General features: G+C 44.7%; 1 gene segment (V, D, J or C); it reads right to left on the bottom strand.

The window, feature by feature from the left end:
* Positions 1–580: 580 nt before the first annotated feature.
* On the bottom strand, positions 581–10,424 carry LOC146859497 (T cell receptor alpha variable 3-like). The segment is given in 2 exon segments: positions 581–1,999; positions 10,319–10,424. Coding segments are annotated over 2 exon segments (456 nt in total).
* Between the last annotated feature and the right edge of the window lie 1,933 nt (positions 10,425–12,357).

The raw sequence follows: 12,357 nt of genomic DNA, 5'->3' as shown, positions 1-12,357 counted from the left end.
ATGTGTTAATGTTCATGGTTCTGAACCTTGGGGCAGTCTCTGCCCAGCTGTGCCTAGAGGCAGGCCAGCTCTGCATCACAGCACTGTCCAAGACCTGCTGTGCATTGAAAGAAGTCCCCAGCATCAGTGCCTTCACCGATCCACAGCGCCAAGATGCCTTCCCAGGGGGAGTGTGGGCGCTCTATCAAGTGAATGCGGTAAAAATACACAAGTCGTTCTGCATGTTCATGTTAAATTACTTCACCAACATTACTGAAAGAGAGCTAGGAACTGAAAACTTTAAATTTAAGAGCAATTAAGAGCTTTTTCAACCCCCAATGTCTGCACAAATCATATGTTTGCCTCTTAAGAAGCCCTCTCAGCTGCGAGCACTGGTGTCTCTTGATCAGAATATACTATCGAGGGCCTACAGTGGCTATGATTTCCTTGTTCAATCATTGGTGACATCTCTAGTTACCTGTATTAAGAGAACGGTTTAGCTGCTCAAATATAAATAGTTACTAAAGTTGAATTATGTCATAGCCAGCATCCAAGGTGAGGCAGGACAGGGACAACAATTACAGTCAAACAACAATAAATAGAACTGGATTTTCTTTAATCTGATCTGGTTTTTTCTAAACTGAACAGTGATCAGCTGGAAGGAGATGTGTGGCATATTGAATGTATCTGCAGATTTCTACACATTCTGAGCCAGAATGTATTATTCTGGTTTATGTTAAACCAATGCTGATATATTTTTTATGAAGAGAAATTACCAAGTGCTTTTTCAGTGTGTTTAGTTTTGTACAGCAGATTGTGGTTTTATTCCTCCTGTTTGCAGAAATACGTAGGGCCCGATTCACAGAACTAACTTAAGACAAAATCCTAAACTTACTACCATTTTCGTATTCACAGAAGGCACTTACTCATTTTGGTATTCACAGAAGACACTTACTCACTTCGGTATTCACAGAAGTTAGTAGTCCTAACTTTAGGACTCCTAAATGCCTTCTGTGAATACCGAAAGTCTTAAAATTAGGATTTTTCTCAGTTTAGGAGTCCTAAAGTTAGGACTCCTAACTTTACTACTACTAAACTGCGAAAAATCGTAATTTTAAGACTTTCGGTATTCACAGAAGGCATTTAGGAGTCCTAAAGTTAGGAGCCCAACTATACTACTACTAAACTGCGTAAAATCCTAATTTTACGACTTTCAGTATTCACAGAAGGCATTTAGGAGTCCTAAAGTTAGGACTCCTAACTTCTGTGAATACCGAAATGAGTAAGTGCCTTCTGTGAATACCAAAATGAGTAAGTGCCTTCTGTGAATACCAAAATGGTAGTAAGTTTAGGATTTTGTCTTAAGGTAGTTCTGTGAATCGGGCCCTATCTTTTTCACATGAGAGAGCAAGGCAGCAAGGATCTAACTATGTTTTGGGAAGGGTGTTGGTGTTACCATGTACTATTTAGAAGAAAACACTCTTGGTACTGTAATAGTCTATTCCAAGTCTCTTCTGAGTCCCACCACCTTATGTAGACATGTTCCTCATTTCTTGATGCGGTGACAGAACTCGCAGTGACGTCACTGTTCTTGTGGTGTCTGCTAGGGGTCACTTTATGTGACAGCATGTTGTTTCTGTGGCCCCGGAGGGAAGGCTGGTGTCACAGGCCCTCACAGTGAAGGACGGTGTGTTTCCTGGTTTCTGTGCAGCTCCCAGCGCCTTATCACACACTGTGTCCCTCAAGGCGCACAGGTACAACCCTGAATCCCCCACTTCACTGCTCTCCTTCCGCAGGTGAAAGGACTTCATTGTTTTATTGTGGGGGGCACTGAACCCCCTCTGCTCCTTTTCTCCGTATTCATTCAGCATCATTCGGGGGGCTTCACCCAGGGGCTGGAAGTACCAGAAGAGATAGGGGGTCCCCAAAACTTCATAGGTGCAGTTTATGAACAGGGGGCGCCCCTCCGACACCGACAGCTTCTCCGGGGACTGAGACACCGACTGCGCCCCACTTTTACCTGAAACAAAGAGTTAAAAGTATAAAAACGGAGCAGGATGTATTTATGCATTAATGGCCGGGGTGTTATCGGGGAGACAGACACAGAAAGAACAATACAAAAATAAAACCTTTTAACACATTGTTCATTTAGAGGCTCAGAGGACCCTTGAATGGTTGTCAATATTCATGGTTTTTAATTGTCATCTGAGGTCCAAAGAGATACCTATTTGCATCTCCATTTGTATATTTAAATTGGTAATGACTTTGTACAACAAACATCACCAGGTGGCTGCATATTACAAATTAAAAGTTATTTACCACCATAAATCCGTTCTTTAAACCACCTGAGACTGTTTAAAATATTACCCTATGGCACACAGATGATCCCACCAAAGGGGCAGATTTACAAGCCCCTTGCGACAACTTTACGCCGCCGTTGCGTCACTTCTGTGATGCAGTGGCATCGTAAAGAATGCGCCACATTGCGACATATTTACAACGTAACGCATCTAGGGAGATGCGTCACGTTGTAAAGCCCTGCTCAACATTATACCTGAGTCAGGTATAATGTATGCAGGCTGACTCTCGTCGTCAGCTGTTGTGCAGCGAGTGCAGATCCTTCTTTTCCATTCCTCTGTTGCTGAGACCTACGCCTCGCGGCTCCCGCTTCGCGGGTGCCGCTCGCAGGCTAGGTCAATTTGCAGTTTTGTGTAGCTGGACCAACACCATAGTGCCTAGAAGCACCAACGCGGCTAAGTCGAGCCAGCATCTCATCAGAGGACGTGAGGCGGGACTGCGAGGACCAGCAGGCAGCGCGGCGCTGATCGGCCGCAGCTGGTCCTCTTCCCGCCCCTCCACCGGTCAAATACACCTTGCCGAGTGAGCTGTCTGGGACTCTCGTCGTCAGCTGTTGTGCAGCGAGTGCAGATCCTTCTTTTCCATTCCTCTGTTGCTGAGACCTACGCCTCGCGGCTCCCGCTTCGCGGGTGCCGCTCGCAGGCTAGGTCAATTTGCAGTTTTGTGTAGCTGGACCAACACCATAGTGCCTAGAAGCACCAACGCGGCTAAGTCGAGCCAGCATCTCATCAGAGGACGTGAGGCGGGACTGCGAGGACCAGCAGGCAGCGCGGCGCTGATCGGCCGCAGCTGGTCCTCTTCCCGCCCCTCCACCGGTCAAATACACCTTGCCGAGTGAGCTGTCTGGGACTCTCGTCGTCAGCTGTTGTGCAGCGAGTGCAGATCCTTCTTTTCCATTCCTCTGTTGCTGAGACCTACGCCTCGCGGCTCCCGCTTCGCGGGTGCCGCTCGCAGGCTAGGTCAATTTGCAGTTTTGTGTAGCTGGACCAACACCATAGTGCCTAGAAGCACCAACGCGGCTAAGTCGAGCCAGCATCTCATCAGAGGACGTGAGGCGGGACTGCGAGGACCAGCAGGCAGCGCGGCGCTGATCGGCCGCAGCTGGTCCTCTTCCCGCCCCTTCACCTGCCTCTTCCATATATTTTGCTGTAAAAACGCGCACGCGGGACGCGCGCGGGGCGAAGACCGGGCAAAGAGCGGGCCGTTTAAGGCCGTTCAAGGACGGCAGAGGACGGCCCTGGCCCAGAACTCTTGTGTCTTCACCCCTGAAAACCAATACCCAAGATGTCGACCATACGCAACAGAACTCGAAGTTGCGCGAAAAAAGCTACGGCGGTAGCTCAGGTGACTGGTCCTATTGATCTCTTTATTTCACGCGTACATGAGACTATTGACCAAAGTATTGTTTTATTGGAAAAAAGAGTCTCTATGGACCTTGCTAACGCTAGGCGTTCATCCCTGGGCCCTTTGGCAAAGGCTAAATCTCCTGTTCCGCAGAATGTGAATAATTGTTCATTACCTATAACCTTGCCCACTAATCATGTTTTGACTGTACCGAATACTGTAGATCTATCGGTTGCCCCATCATACTCGGACCCGTCTTTTGAAGACCTGGAGGTTACACCAGATCTCGAAATCTGTCAGTCACTTGACAAAGTGGAGCCGAGTCTGAGTGGGCATAAGGATGCGGAAACAGTTTCCATACCCATTGCTCCACGGGGAAGGGCTTCTAACCCCCATAAGGCCATATTGAAGGGCAAAAGTAAAGCAAAAGCCCCAGCTAGGAATCATAATTTGATCTCCCCTACCCCACAATTGACATCAGGTATCACGTGTTGGGTGCAAAACATGGTAATAGACTTAAAGCTAGACCTAGAAGCCACTTTAGTAGCTCAAATTAAGCCTTTAATTTCTAAAGTGGATAGGCTTACTTCCCTAATACACTCCAAATGGCCACAAAAAAAGCAGGTACAAGTGTCTGTCCAGTCACAAGGGACCATAGAATCAACCCCTGAATGTCCAACGAGTACTCAGGCCCTCAAAGGTGTATCAAATAAGGCTCAAGGTACCACAGTCCATGGGAACCCAGTTATACTCCCTAAGCCGCAAACAGGGAATATTCCCGCTCAACCAATAACTGTTCAGATTACAAAGGGGAATACTCCTGTCCAGGCGACTCAACATTCTGTTGTTGCTAATACTGCTACCCCCACTATTCAAGCTAAAGAAGTAGCAGGGAAACCTAACTCAACTTCTGCACCTCCCATTATAAACAAACCTGAAGGGCCCAAACCAAAGCAGACACGTTTTAGGTCCATAAACCTACCACCAGAGGTTTCCCCTTTTGTAGTCGTGCTGACGGCGGTTCCCCCATTGAAGGAGGGAGTAAAAGAATCGTTTACCGAGCTTAGGAACAAATGTGCTCAATGGCTCCATTTACATAAACCCCTACCTAACAACATGAACGGTGAAATTCTTACCGTGCGTAGAGGGGATTGGGTGGGCAGAAGCAAGAAATCAATAGTAGGGGACGTAATAACTGTTAATTTTAGGGATGTAGGGGCAGCAAGCTACGTGTGTAATGCACCCAACAGTGGTCCTGCGACCCAAATTAACCCACTTCCCCTGTCTTATTTTCTATCAAAGCCCGTACGACCTAACACTCCCTGTCCCACTTTTCAAAGCAACAGTGGACCTGGATATTTTCCACAGCAACCTGCCAAATCTTGGTTGCAACCACCTTATCCGCCCCCTTTTTTTCCACATCATGTTAATTTACAGCAGCAGCCCCCAAATGCCCCACTTTTTCCTATGCATCAAGCAAAAGCCCACTGGCAACACCCTTTTCATTTTTCGCCACCTTTACCCCAGTCAGTTTACCAATGGCCGCAATCTTTTCAGCCACCCCAATTGGATAAATATTCTTGGCAACAAACGTGGCAGGACCCGCCCCACTCTCAAGACCCCATGTCCTCACAATTCGCCCACCCAAATAGATATGCCGTGCTAGATGAGGTAGACTGACTCAGCTCACTAGAAGCTTTGGATCTAAACAACCCTAATTCAGAGATGGAGTATTCTTCTTTTTTCCCTGCCAAGCCCCCAGTTGTACTCCACGAATCTATTGAATTGTCATCATTAAGATCTTCCCAGCACATAGGCAATCAGGGTAGCCTGGATATATGTACAACTACTGTAAGCCCCAGCCTAAGTTCGGTTACCATCCTTCGGGAAGAGGGTCCTGCTTTATTATTACCAGTAAACCAGCAGGAGTCACCTGTTGCTGGTAATGCTGGGAAACCAGCAGGAATCTCTCTTATTTCCTGGAATATTGCTGGTCTTACTAGTAAATTGGGTACACCCTTTTGGACCAGCTTTTTGGGCGAGGGTTTTGATTTAATTTTATTACAGGAAACTTGGTGCCCAGACCCTATTAATATTGAAGGGTATGTATCTTTTTGTCTCAGAGCAACCAAATCCAGCTCGGGTAGGGCTAAGGGAGGCCTTTTATTGTTAGTGTCAACTAAGCTGCGTGACTGTACGGTCAAATATAGTACAACCGTGGGGACGCACAGCCAAGTTATAAGGGTGGAATGCAGAAAGAACATTGACTTAGTCATTGTTAACTTCTATAACAACATTTTTGACGCCACCAGGGGGGATATTTTACTGCCTTTAGAAAAGGAAATCATTAAAGCTCTAGATATCTCGAAAAGAAAGGCTGAGGTGGTATGGGCTGGGGATTTTAATTTGCAGCCTTGCCATCTATCTAACGGGAATATCTGTGGCTTTGATGTAGCATTAAATAGCCCTTGGAGAGATCAGGGGGGGAAGGAGGATTCCCCCCATTTCCAACACTGCAGTTATGGTTCTACCCTAAATAATATGCTAGCCATGCTAGATATGACTCTGTTAAACTGCAATGTTAACAATCGGGCAATAACATGCCCTACATTCAGGGGCAGAGATACAGGTTCATTTATTGATCATATCTTGTTGTCTAGCAGTGGAGACTACACTGATTTATATGTGAATGAAGAAAGTCTCAGTGACCATAATAGCCTACGTGTTACCCTCTTGGGGCATGGCACCTCAACAGTGTCAGGTGGTAAATGTACAACCGATATAGTGCCTACTAGACCAAAGGGCATTAGGGTTAAATGGACCGGTGTAAATTCCAAAGTTAAGCAGAAGGAGGTTGTCACCCTATGCAAGAATCAAATTAGTTATTGTTTGGATGATGACAGTGATTCTGGCTGTTTAATAGAATGTTTTGTATCTTTGAATATTATTATTGAGGGTATCTTCACTAAGACCCCGTCAGCCAACAGTGGTCATAAGCAGGGGTGGTTTGATAAGACATGTACCGTCGCCCTCCGCAACCTAAAGAATGCGCTAGGCACCAAACCTCGTGTTAAGACTGTGATACAACACCTCAGGGCTAGTTATAAACTAGCCATTAATAAAAGGAAAAGGGTATTACAGTCTGAGGCGTGGGACAAGCTGAGGGAGGCTGCTGAGACTAAAAACAGTAAACTCTATTGGGAAACGATTAATAGTCCGTTTCTCAGTAGAGAAAATGTTCCAGAACTGACCTCATATGTGGCATGTAGCGACTGGGTTAATCATTTTTCTAAAATATTTAACCCTGGAGGACCAACTTCTGAGTTACTACCACCAGATATAAACCCATGGTTGCCCCTTTCGTTGGCTATAACATTGGAAGAATGTCAGGAAGCAATTTCTTTAAGTAAAGGAGGCAAGGCACCTGGCCCCGATGGGGTCCCGCTGGATTTATATAAAGATGAAACAGCGTTATGGGCTCCCATTTTGACAAGGATTTTTAATTGTGCGGCTGAAAATGAATTCCCTTCTACCTGGGGTCAATCGATCATCATTCCTTTACATAAGAAGGGCGATAAGTCAGAGGCCTCTAATTATCGCCCAATTTCATTACTGGATGCCTCTGTAAAGGTGATGAGCAGGATTTTGCTGAAGAGGCTAGAAGACTGGGCAACTGATTTTAACATCTTAACTAAAGTCCAATACGGTTTCCGCAAAGGTCTGGGCACACTGGACCAATGCGTAAATCTGGACCTTTTAATCAGTAAATATACTGTGGCCAAAAGTGGCAACCTCTTTTTATGCTTTGCTGATTTGAGCAGCGCTTTTGATTTGGTTAACCATAGTATTCTTTGGGAGGTTCTGCTTGATGCAGGGGCACCAAGGGAAATAGTGTATTTTTTAGCCAGACTATATGAAAAACTTTCATGTAAAGTCCGCTATGGCACCCTTGGCGAATGTACCCCGTTCTTTAAAGTGTCTCGGGGCATTCGTCAGGGTTGTGTTTTAGCCCCGCTTTTATTTTCCCTTTTTATTAATGGTGTAGACCGATCCTTGACCAACATTTTAGCAGATGCCCCCCTGATTGGTGGTAAACCTGTTCCGCTGTTACTTTATGCGGATGACGCTGTTCTTTTATCTCGAACACAGTTGGGCCTACAGCGCCTTATTGATAATTTCACGCAGTTTATACAAGCTAGGCAGCTTCGTGTGAATAAAACTAAGACATACGTAATGTCATGTGGTCAGGCAGCCAAGCAGGTAAAACATACTTTCTTTCTAGATAAGGAAAAGCTGACCTCTGTTAAATCTTTTTGTTATTTGGGAATAACATATAGTAACAGTGGGTCCTGGAATGCGGAATTTGATGCCGTAAAAATAAAAATGTTACGGTCCACTAGTAGCATTTTTCGTTTTGCCTCTAAACTTGGCTCACGAAGTATCTATGATATGACGAACATATATAATGTATGTTGTGTTTCCTCTGCTCTGTATGGGGCAGGGGTATGGGGTCACTGTGAGGGTATTTCCCTGCAGAAGGAGGAAAACAAGTTCTTAAGGAGGTTATTATGTGTTCCCCCTTCCGCCTCCATACAGTTGATCCATGACGAAGTTGGGATCGAGTACATCTCTGACTTAGCAGCAGTTCGGCCACTTTTATTGTGGCGATCTATTTGGGCTAAGCCGGAGACCCGATTCACTCAGGATATTATCCTTGACTGTATAGGCTTGGATCATTCCTCACGGGTATTATGGTTAAGATACATCCATCATTGGTATCTACTTTTGTTCAACATTAATGTGTTCCGTGTGCCGGAAAAGGTTGTATCCATTTCAAAAAAAGAAATCAAGATAACGTTCCTTAATTTTCGTAAGGCCGAGCGAGACAAAGCTGTTGGAAATCTTGCTACTTTGAAATTTTACAAAGATCTAAATTTAGCTTCTGGACTACAATCCTATCTTGTATTTGTGACCCGCCCTTCCCACCAGTATGTTTTAACACGGGTCAGATTGGGTATAGTACACCACTTGGTTGCTTTTCCAAACACAAAGACTAGTTCAAACACACCTTGTCCGTGTGACGGTACTTCTCGTCAGAGTAGTTGCCATTTTTTACTTTTTTGTAAATTTTATCAGTATTTTAGGCTTAAATACCTTAAACCAATTTTTATTAAATACAACATCTGTACCACACAAACAGCATTGATATTTTTATCTTTACTAGTGAACGAGGAGATTTGTTTCTACTTGGCTACTTTTATTTTAAATTGTACAGCTACCAGGAAAAGTATTGTACTTTAATGTTGTTTACTGACCTGTCTGTACTTGTGTTATACAGCTGCCAGGGTTTATTCATGATGAAATTATTGTTATTATCCCTGTCTGTATACATATGATTTATTTCTCTTTGAATTTTATATCAATGTCTGTATTAAGGTATTTATGCAGTGCCCCACAGTATTGAATGATTATTTAATAATTTTAATATACAGTTCTCAGTAAAGGCCTAGTAAGTAATTTCTACTGACTCCCAGTTAGTCTATGTAAGAACGTCGTGTATTTTATCAAAACATGTTGACCTATAGAGGCATGATTACTTTTCACTTGCTGCACTTTAGCTTTTTCCATTTTTTAGGTAAGATTATCTGGTGATTTTAATATTTCAATTGTGTTTTTTCTTGTATGATTTGTATGTACAAATCGAATAAAAGCATTGAATTGAATTGTATGCAGGCTGGGCGTTCCGACGAGAGAAATCCTTGTAAAAGTGATGCAGTGGCATCGTAAAAGTGACTCCGTGAAATCTTGTAGATTTCACGGAGTCACTTTTACGATGCCACTGCGTAAAAACCTTACACCAGCTTGAAGCAGGCGCAAGGAGTGACACAGCATGTTAGGAAAAGGCATACCTAACCATTGCTGGAGTTGTGTCATGCTTGCGACACGACTCCACCAATGCACTGCCTTTACGCCAGAAGATGCGCCACGCATCTGTCTATCCTTGCACCACGGTGAGCCGCATTGTAAATACGACGCATCCATGGGGGTGCAAGCGTTTTTTATGGGACGCAAATGAAGAGACGCTTCTCTGCTAATATGCAGAGATGCGCCAGTTCTTGTAATTCGACCCCAAAGTAATTATAATAAAGCGCGGGCTCCTGCTCTCTGCCACAGATGAGCACACAGGGGTCTGCCAGGGCATCCCTGCAGCAGGCGCATTACCCCACCAGACTATGTAGAAACATCCGAGAACTCTTATTTTCAGCTGTAGATAAACTCACAGTAGCGATGCAGGATGTCAGTTGAAATAAACACAATAGAGCATGTTACACACAAGCGAACGTGCTACACACAACAGAACATGTTACACACGATAACATCTTGTTACTAACAGTAAAACACATTACACACTGGACGTCCCAGGTAAAACAAACACTAGAGAACATGTTACCCAGAATAGAACACATTACAAACATTATGTCTCATTTATAATAAACAAAATAGAACATGTTACACACAATAGAACATGATACATACAATGGAACATGATATACACCTGACTTTCCATGTAAATAAATGCAACAGAACATGTTACACACAATAGAACATGTTACAAACAATAGAACATGTTACACACCTGTCACCAGGAGCAGGAGGGCCATGTACTGCAGAGGAGAAGACATCTCTGCAAGGCGGCGCTGAGATCACAACTGGTGCATCCGCTGCCTGCGCTGAGGCTGAGTGAGCTCAGTCCCTCCCTGGCATCATGCCCAGGGGTGCCAGCTGCTGACTTCCTGCTGACATCACAACCCGCCCAACCCGCCCACTCAGCCACCAGCAAGAGCAGGTGTAATGCACCCTTCATCATCCACAGGCTGATAAAAATAGAGCAATCATAAAATGTTTTCGGGTCCTTGTCCTCTGCTCTTAGCTGATGAACCTGCTCTAAGCCTCAGCACAAGCGCCAAGAAGCTGCTGCAGTGATATCTGCGCCACTAACAAAGGAAGAAATGTAGAAGTGACAGTGCGAGTGGACACCGCTCTGGGTATCAACAGGTTTTTCTGTGTTTCTGAACCCTTAATCCTCAGGTCCTCAGACTCCGTGCACTGCTCTATCCTGGTTTAGTCTCCATCGCTGACATACTTAAGTTCCACCTGACTCTAAATGATGCAGGGAGAGTGTCAGTTTTTGCCACTGTGACCAAGTACCAGGGCCAGACTGGGAACCCGAAGGAGCTCTGGCAGATTTAGTCAGACCAGCCCCCGCACAGTGCCTAGTGAGTGCAGCGAGGGAGCCTGACCACGGCAGGGATGCTTTGGGGGTGTTCTATCTCCTAACTCACTATTTTGGAAAAAATGGTGCATTCTACGATACATTTTTCATTGCATATTCAATTGTAATATCTTTCAAAGCATAGTACAACACTTCAATGATTCCCTCACTTTCACCCTCCAACAGTGCTCCTCATCTCTCCATAGCCCCTCTCTCACATGTATTTCATTTGAAAATAACATGGAACATTTCTGATGACATCGAAACAGAATGTCCATGTCAGCAACTCTAGGCAGTGGCTGCACATCTGGATAGAGAGCCCCAAACCAGCTATATAGTCTCTGTGGTGTAAGAAACCACATTCTTCATTGTGAACAGAACATTCCACCTTACCTCAATGCACATTAATTATGTCAATCAATCAATGAATAAAGCAGTAGATTTGTAGAGCCCTACTTGCCACTTGTGAGTGTTTCCAGGTGCTGGTAGAGTCCAGTTGATTAATAGCCAGGTCTTCAGGGACTGTGGAACATTGGAGGATGTAAGGAGGTCTGTAGATGAGATGAAAGGGTTACTCGTTCATTGTCTTAGCTGCTAGGTAGGAGAAGTAGCAACCTCTATATCTACTAGGCTGAATGCAGGTGGTGAGGGTTAGAGAAAGGGATGAGGAGTGGAGGTGTCCAGCGGCCTGATGGTTGTTCAGGCGGTGACTCAAGTTGGTGGGTCTGCACTTGTGTATGGCCTTGTATGCATTAGTCAGTATCTTGAACTGACATCCTTTCTTTAGAGGGAGCCAGTGGAGTACCCTGAGGCAGGGAGTGATGTGGGTTCGTGTAGGGGGACACAGGATGAGTTTGGCTGCAGTGGTCTTTATGGTCTGTAGATGTCAGAGAATTTGAGCTGTGATCCTTGTGTAGAGAGCGTAGCCATAGTCCAGTCTGGAGATGAGAGCCTGGGTGATGGTGCATCTTGAACTTTGTGTGAGAAGGTGGCCTTATATCTGCTGTCCACTAGTCCTAGTCGGCACCCTGTATCAGTCCAAACAACCCCTTATGGTGATTGGTTAAAGACAACCTTATATGAAAGCTATCCTACTGGTAACTATGGAGAGCAGCCTTCAGGCTAAGTCTTGAAGGAATGTAAAGCAGCTTGTTTTACCAGTATATAATCTCTTGAATCCTCAAATGAAAACACAACCACACCAGGTATATATTTAAAATATATGTATTTAAGATAACACACACCCCTCTAGTCTCTTTATGAGACTGGAGCTCGAAGTACTTTACTTACAAGTGTTTAAGCATCAGTAAAAGCACAAATACACGTTTGGGCCCTAGGGGCGTACCAAACCATATACAAAAAAAATGGTATAAGAAACACGACTGAAATAGGCAGTATGTCTA

Source organism: Triturus cristatus, chromosome 3_2, assembly GCF_964204655.1.
Source record: "Triturus cristatus chromosome 3_2, aTriCri1.1, whole genome shotgun sequence".
NCBI classification, from domain to species: Eukaryota; Metazoa; Chordata; class Amphibia; order Caudata; family Salamandridae; genus Triturus; species Triturus cristatus.
This window is presented reverse-complemented; position numbering and strand designations above follow the sequence as displayed.